Source organism: Myotis brandtii, unplaced genomic scaffold (genome assembly GCF_000412655.1).
Source record: "Myotis brandtii unplaced genomic scaffold, ASM41265v1 scaffold561, whole genome shotgun sequence".
Classification (NCBI taxonomy): domain Eukaryota; kingdom Metazoa; phylum Chordata; class Mammalia; order Chiroptera; family Vespertilionidae; genus Myotis; species Myotis brandtii.
The window spans coordinates 1,593,573-1,601,233 of record NW_005370085.1 but is presented as its reverse complement, the minus strand read 5'-3'; the positions used below and the strand labels follow the sequence as shown (position 1 = coordinate 1,601,233).

The window sequence follows — 7,661 nt, the reverse complement described above, 5'->3', positions numbered from 1 at the left end:
ACCCCCCGCGCCCCCCCCAAGGAGCCAGAACCCAGGCTGGGCCCGGCAGCGTAGACGGCGCCTCGCTCGCCTGATGTAGTTCTCGCAGAGGCGGTGGAAGTTCTCCCTCTCTGCGTCACACTTGAGGTCGTCGAAGAGCTTGCTGAGGAGGATGGAGGCGCTCATGCGGCTGTTGGCGGTCACCTCGAGCTCCCCGGGAGGCTCCGGCACAGAGCCGCCCACCGCCAGGATCTTCTTCAGACCTGAGAGGACACCCTGGTCAGAAGCAGAACAGCCGGTCCAGCCCCGACGGGCCCAGGGCAGAGGTTTCTGGGAAAGGCACGGGACACAGGACCACGCTGCGCAGGCTGCGGGCGCGGGGCAGGCTGTCTGTCTGGCTGACCGGCTGCCGCGGAGGCGGGTGTGAGGGCAGGGCAGGGCCTCAGCAGTGAGGTCTGGGGCTCTGAGGTTCCTCGTGTGTAAAACTGAAGGGAAGCCCTGGCCGGTTTGGCTCAGTGGACAGAGTATCAGCCTTCGGACTGAAGGGTCCCGGGTTCGATTCCGGTCAAGGGCATGTACCTCAGTTGCAGGTTCCACCCTGGCCCTGGTTGGGGCCAGTGCAGGAGGCAACCAATTGATGCGTCTCTCTCAGTCTCTTCCCCTCCCTTCCACTCTCTCTTAAAAAAAGGAAGGAAGGAAAAAAAAAAAAAAAAATCAATGGGAAAATATCCTCAGGTAAGGATTAACAAAAATAATAAAAAATATATTTAAAAAATAAAAACTGAAGGGAAAGTAGCAATCACAGCCCTAGCTGGGTTGGCTCAGTGGATAGCGTGTCGGCCTGCGAACTGAAGGGTCCTGGGTTCGATTCCAGGTCAGGGCACATGCCTGGGTTGCAGGCTCCATCCCCAGTATGGGCCGTGCAGGAGGCAGCTGCTCAGATTAACAAAAATAATAAAAAATATATTTAAAAAATAAAAACTGAAGGGAAAGTAGCAATCACAGCCCTAGCTGGGTTGGCTCAGTGGATAGCGTGTCGGCCTGCGAACTGAAGGGTCCTGGGTTCGATTCCAGGTCAGGGCACATGCCTGGGTTGCAGGCTCCATCCCCAGTGTGGGCCGTGCAGGAGGCAGCTGTTCAATGATTCTCTCCCATCGTTGATGTTTATATCTCTCGCTCCCTCTCCCTTCCTCTCTGGAATCAAAGAAAATAGCAATCACCCCTCACAGGCTTACTGAGGTAACAAAAGGTGAGCACCCGAGAAATGAGCTCAGGCAGGCCCTGTTGCCAAGCTTTCCTTGCGTATCCTTTACGGACAAAGACCAGTGTGAGCTCAGATATTACACTTTAAGATTTTCCCTGCATAAAGAAGCAATACTCACGGGCCTGCTCGGTGTGCGTGCATGGGCACACGTTCCAGCTGGAGGGTCTGCCTCCGGGGGCCGGAGGGCCGGGCACAGGCCCCAGGGTGCGCTCAGGGCAGACCCGTGGCTGGCGCTGCCCCTCCAAGCGAGAGGCAACACGTGTGCTCAGTCCCTGGCCCTTTCTAAAAGCAGCACCGCCTACCTTGGTCAATGACCCAGAGGGTGAGGCTGTTGTCGGGGTCCTTGAGAGACTTGCGGGGCACCACCTTAATCAGGAGGCTCAGGGCGTTGTCGCGGCCCTGGCCCGAGACGCCCGCCTCGGTCAGCAGCTCCAGCAGGTTGCTGATGAGGACCTTCAGCTCCCGGGTGGGGTCTGGCAGCAAGAAGACGTTAGGTTACACGGTGGCCCAGCCCTGCCTGACCTTTGAACTTTCTCAAGAGGCCAGAGATTAAGAGGGAGGGGTACCTGCATCCTGAGCTCTGGGCTGGGCTCCAGCTTCCCTACAGGCACCCTGACTGCTTAGAACCTTGAGTAGCCCTAGACAGTATGGCTCAGTGGATAGAGCGTCAGGGGTTGGGGCTCATGCAGGAGGCAACCAATCGATGTATTTCTCTCACATCAATATTTCTCTCTGTCTTTCCCTCTCTCTAAAAATCAATGGAAAAATATCCTCAGGTGAGGATTTAAAAAAAAAAAAAAAAAAGAAGAACCTGGAGTAAAACACTGTCACCAGCCATTTTCCCAAAAGGCCTGGCGCCCAGCCCCGCCCCCTCCATGACAGACCCAGGCGACCGCAGCCCTGCCTCCACTCACCCACCATGATGGCGCCCTCTTTGCCTCGGAAGCCCTTCCTGACGCCTTCCTTGAGGGCATCAAACATCACCTGCAGCAGGTGGCAGGCGGCCAGCGACACGGCCTGGTTTTCCACGCCCAGGACGGAGACCACTCGCCGCGTCCCCAGCACGCTCAGCGTGGCCACTGTCTGGGGGAGAGAGGAGAGCCCCGGTTGGGGAAGGGCAGGCGGAGAGCTAGAGCCCTACCGGCGGGTCCTGAGTGTGGCCGGAGGTTCAGTTTGGCCTAAACCACCTTCGCAGGACATGTCACAGTTCCCCCGCTGACCCAGGAACTGTGGGCTCCGCTAGAGGCAACCATGGTCGAGTCCCTGTCCCCTGGGGCAGGCCTGTTCCTGCTGACGCGTCTGCGCTGAGAGTCAGTCGAGTGACGGGCCCCTCATATCTGGTCTCCGTCTCGGTGGTAGAGACACTGTGGTGACATCGCTGACCACCTCCCGCGTGAGGACCCCCCTGGGGAAATGCAGACCGTGCTCAGGGGAGGACGGGTGCGATGTGTCTAAGACAAGCCTGCTTGCACCGCCCGGACAGCGAGTGAGTCAGCGACCGGGCAGCTCCGTGAGCAGCTGCAGGAACGACTGGCCACACTCAGAAGCAACCCCCCACCCCGCCCCCCAGAGCAGGCACCCCAGTGTCGGTGGGTGGCTTTGCCCTTTCCCGGCCCCGGGCGGCCCCAATCATGTTGGCCTTTTTGGAGCCGTGTTACATTCTCCTCTCCCGTTACAGGCCTCCTTGTCCTCTGCCTCAAGTTGTCTTTGGAGGACGATGAGGGGTGGAAGGCAGGATGGACTGACGGAGGGACGCATGGACGGACGGAGGGACGCATGGACAGACAGTGGCAGGAAGCAGACCCCCACCTACCCGTGACTGGTGCTCAGAGCAGATGCCAACCAGCGTGCGCAGGGCCGCCAGCATCAGGTCGGCCTCCCCCGTGTCCAGCAGGCGCTGCAGGAGCTGCACGCCGTTGTTCCGGAAGATCTTCTCCGCCCCGGCCTCCTCCCGGGCCAGCACCACCAGGTTCTGGGAAGCCTGCGTGAAAGGGGACAGTGGTTCTCAACCTTCTGGCCCTTTAAATACAGTTCCTCATGTTGTGACACCACGCACACAGGGCCCGGCGGGCAGAGGCCCCGCGCTCCGGCCCCGCTGGTGACCCTGGCTATACATTTAACCTCGCCGAACCTCGGTGCACTTCTTTGGGGGTTTTTTTTGTATTTTTTAAATATATTTTTATTGATTTCAGAGAGGAAGGGAGAGGGAGAGAGAAAGAAACATTAGTGATGAGAGAGAATCATTGACCGACTGCCTCCTGCACGCCCCTCACTTGGGAATCGAGCCCACATCCGGGCATGTGTCCTGACCGGGAATCAAACCATGACCTCCTGGTTCATAGGTCGATGCTCAACCACTGAGCCACGCCGGCCGGGCCCCTTCTTTGTAAGGAGGGCAAGAGCCTGCTCTCAGGGCTGGTAGTTAGAGTACGTGGGGTCCTGAGTCCCTGGCAAAGACTGAAGGGCAGGGACGGGCCCCCGGGGGCTTCTGGGTGAACCCCAGCACACAGGGCACTGCGGCGGGGCAGCCCCACCGGAGTCCAGCTCTCACTCGGCCCAGGCCCCTCACCTTCTGCTTCTTCTCAGTGCCTTTCTCCTGGGGGTCCAGCAGGATCTGAAACATCTGCTCCACCTTGGCATCCGTGGAGGACATGTACCGCACCTGCGACAGAGCGAGAGCATGGGGCCCGCCGCCGCTTCGGGCCAGACACACACACAGCCCCTTTGTTCTCTCCGGCTCCTCCCAGGGCCTGGCTCCCGTGTCTGGGAGGCCCAGCGAGGAGGTCTGGGTTGGGGCTAGCACCCAGCTCCCGTGGGCAGGAAGGGACTCGCCTGGCAGCTTCTCCCCAACTTCCCGCGGCTATTTTCCTCCCTGAGCGACTTCCCGCTTGGTCAGCAGGGGCGGCACCGTGCAGAGGGCAGTGCCGCTCAGAGAGGAGGCATCCTCTCCGCCAAAGGCTACCCCTCCCAGAGGCCCCGTCGACGCTGGGGCAGCACTTACACTTCCTGCAAGGGAGCCAGCAGGGGTGAGGTCGCTGCCCACACTCCCCTTAGGTAGAGTGTCCTCCTTTTGAGTTTTTGAAAATAATCTGAATGATCAGGATCACCCCAGGCCTCTCGCTCCCCACGGTCCTGGGTCCCTGCCCCTCTTGCACCCATGGCAACATGACTAATCAGTCACGGCACACGCTCCTGCCCGGCCCAGGTGCTCCCTAATCCTTCTCAACACAGGGCTCTAGGCAGACCCTGGGAATCAAACAGAGCTGGCACCAAACGGAGCACAGTTTGGCCTGGCCGGCGTGGCTCAGTGGTTGAGCATCGACCTATGAACCAGGTGGTCACAGTTCAATTCCCAATTGGGGCACATGCCCGGGTTGCAGGCTCGATCCCCAGTGGAGGGCATGCAGGAGGCAGCCAATCAATGATTCTCTCTCATCATTGATGTTTCTGTCTCTCTCTCCTTCTGCCCTTGGCTGGAATCGAACCTGAGACCCTTCAGTCCACAGGCTGACGCTCTATCCACTGAGCCAAGCCGGCTGGGACAATGTTAAAAGAAATAAAAAAGGAACAGTTTGCTTTCCCAGGTCTCGACCTTTCAATGAGGAATTAGCCATTGCATTATTCACTTCTACTGTTTCGGCATTTTAACACCAAACGATCCGGTTAATTCAAGCTTGGGTAAAGTTCACGATGGCCTTCGGATTCTCTTCTCCTAAATTATGTGAGCGCCTATGCCACACAAATAATGCCTCTTTATTTAAAAAAATTAGCAGGTGAAGCCATGTCTCCTTAGAAAAGCCCCCTCATCCCATTCCTTTCCCCAGAGGTCGCACCGGCGACGTTTTCATGTGTATTTTTAGTTATTTTTCTCCCTACTTACATACCCAAGTGTGGGTGCAGAAAAAATAGGGGGTGGTCTTGGGTGTGTATGTGGGGAAAACATCTATAATAATAAAAGGGTAATATGCTAATTAGACCAGACAGCCAAAAGACCTTCTGGACGTCCTTCCAGATGTCCTTCCGGACGACCTTCCGAATAAAACCAGGACTGTGAGGGCTGAGCCCCTTGCACGAATTTCGGGCTTCGGGCCTCTAGTTTTAATATAAATGACATCACACTGTATGTGTTACTGTATGTTTTCCCTTTTCCCATTTAAGCGTCAGCCTCCCACGCCTGTGCATGCGGGTCCACCTACTCTCAACTCTCGGTAACTGCCATGTAGGACGTCGCCCAGTTTAGTCAGCCATTCCCCCGCTGCTGGGCACTGAGGCCAGTTCCGGGTTTTCATGGAGACCAACAAGGCTGCAATCAACACACACGCCAGCTTGTGTACACGGACGGGCAAGACTTGAGGTGCGACAGGTAAACACACCGGATACAGCACCTGCTCGTTTACCATTTTAAGAGAGATGCTGAAGCGCTCCCCCAGGGAGCTGCACCAACGCACACCCGCCCGGCAGCCATGAGCAGGCTCACGCCCCTAATCTCGCCACCTCAGCGTCTCCCTCCTGCCTTCTAGCCAAGTGTACACACTTTATTTATTTATTTTAATCCTCACCTGAGGATATTTTTTCATTGATTTTTAGAGAGAGTGGAAGAGGGTGGGGAAAGACAGAAATACCGATGTGAGAGAAACACACATCGAGTGGCTGCCTCCTGCACGCGCCCCGACCAGGGTCCGGGCTGGGGAGGAGCCTGCGATCAAGGTACGTGTCCTTGACCAGAATCAGACCCAGGACCCTTCGGTCCGCAGGCTCGACGCTCTAACCCAGTGGTCGGCAAACTCATTAGTCAGCAGAGCCAAATATCAACAGTACAATGATTGAAATTTCTTTTGAGAGCCAAATTTTTTAAACTTAAACTATATAGGTAGGTACATTGTTATTAACTTAATGAGGGTAACTCCTAAGCTGGCCTTTGCTAAAAACGTCCTCAATCTGATGGACGAACGTTCGCTGAGGTCGACCCCTTCCAACTCTCCCATCCACACGCGTCTTGTATACTTGTTTCGTCTATCTCCTTTCGTTCCTCCTCTCTATATGTCCAAACCTTCTCAACATACCTTTCTCAATCCTCGACACTACATCTTCTTTCACTCCACAACGTTCCCTAAAATTAACTTAATAAACTTTACTTAAAGTTTTAAGTCAACTTCGCACTGTACGTGCACGCCCGCACGTGGTATTTTGTGGAAGAGCCACACTCAAGGGGCCAAAGAGCCGCATGTGGCTCGCGAGCCGAGGTTTGCCGACCACTGCGCCAAACCGTTTAGGGCAAGTGTACAAACTTTAAACAGTGCCAGACAGACTGACGAGAAGCCAGCACCTCGCTGGTATTTTAGTTTGCGTTTCCCTACCCGCTGGCGAGGCTGAGCGTCGTTCTGTAAGCTCGCGGGCTGTCCTCTCTGCAGAACTGTGCTTCCGCCTTCGACCCACACCCCTTCCCAGGGTCCCTCCGCCACCAGTCAATGCCCCCTGCCCTCCCCGTCACTCACGCACCTTCTCCTGAATCTGGCCCCCGATGCTGCGCAGCGCCTCCTGGAAAACTCTGTTCTTGGGCTCCAGGCTCACGCATCTCTGCAGGTCCAGGACGGCCTGGTCCAGGCGGCCCAGCTTCTCCAGGGCCTGGCTCCGCCGGTAAAGCGCCTTGACGTCCCCACCGTCCTTGTCAATGGCTGAGCACAAACGGGAGCTCGGTCAGCACCCAGGAGGCCCCCGTCTCCAGGCGGGAGCAGGAGGGAAAGATCTCGAGGGCCAGAGGAAGGTGGGGGGACGGATGCGGGGCTCAGCACTCCGGCCGCAGAAAAGGTGAGGGCAGCTGCAGAAAAGGAAAGGCCCGAGGAAGTGGGCGGGCGGGCAGGTGCGCTCCAGAGGGGAAGAGGAGAAGGTGGTCATGCAGGGTCCCAGGTCCTCGCCCACCACAGAGCCCCACAGCTCCCTCCGCACAGGGCGCGTTCCCCACCTTTGGAGGCCTCGGTTTCTGCTTTGCTGTAATCTTCCTGCAAAAGAAGAGCAGGCGGCTGGCTGCGTTCCACAGAGCGGCAGGGCTGTCCCCCCTACCACCCGGAGGCCCCCAAAGACATCCCACAGGTGTGGGCGGCCTGAGAAGGTGAATGTCCGGCCAGGGCCCCCCCGCAGCGGCGAGATATACAAAGCGGACCCGGCGGCCCGGGCTCCCTCACCAGCTTAAGGTGGCAGGCGGCCCGGTTCCGGTGCAGGATGGCCTGGTCCTGGGGCGTCGCACCCAGATCCAGGGCCTGGGTGTAGGCCGCCAGGGCGCCCTCGTAGTCCCCGCATTTGAACAGCTCGTTGCCATCTTTCCGCAGCTGCTCCACGGAGCTGGCCTGCGGAGGGGAGCGGTGCGAACGTCGGCCCTGGGCTCGGGGCCCGCCCGGAGCTGGAAGTCGGGGACCAGCCC

General features: G+C 57.8%; 1 protein-coding gene across 1 annotated transcript in view; it reads right to left on the bottom strand.

The window, feature by feature from the left end:
• Positions 1 to 7,661, bottom strand: part of UNC45A (unc-45 myosin chaperone A) — a gene marked incomplete at its 5' end in the record, with an annotated part of 37,049 nt that overhangs the window by 9,733 nt on the left and 19,655 nt on the right. Inside the window, 8 exons of the mRNA XM_014549609.1 lie at positions 71 to 242; positions 1,546 to 1,716; positions 2,158 to 2,326; positions 3,057 to 3,224; positions 3,813 to 3,905; positions 6,743 to 6,918; positions 7,206 to 7,242; positions 7,426 to 7,587. Of these exons, the coding sequence (XP_014405095.1) occupies positions 71 to 242; positions 1,546 to 1,716; positions 2,158 to 2,326; positions 3,057 to 3,224; positions 3,813 to 3,905; positions 6,743 to 6,918; positions 7,206 to 7,242; positions 7,426 to 7,587 (1,148 nt within the window). The remainder of the gene's footprint in view (positions 1 to 70; positions 243 to 1,545; positions 1,717 to 2,157; positions 2,327 to 3,056; positions 3,225 to 3,812; positions 3,906 to 6,742; positions 6,919 to 7,205; positions 7,243 to 7,425; positions 7,588 to 7,661) is intronic.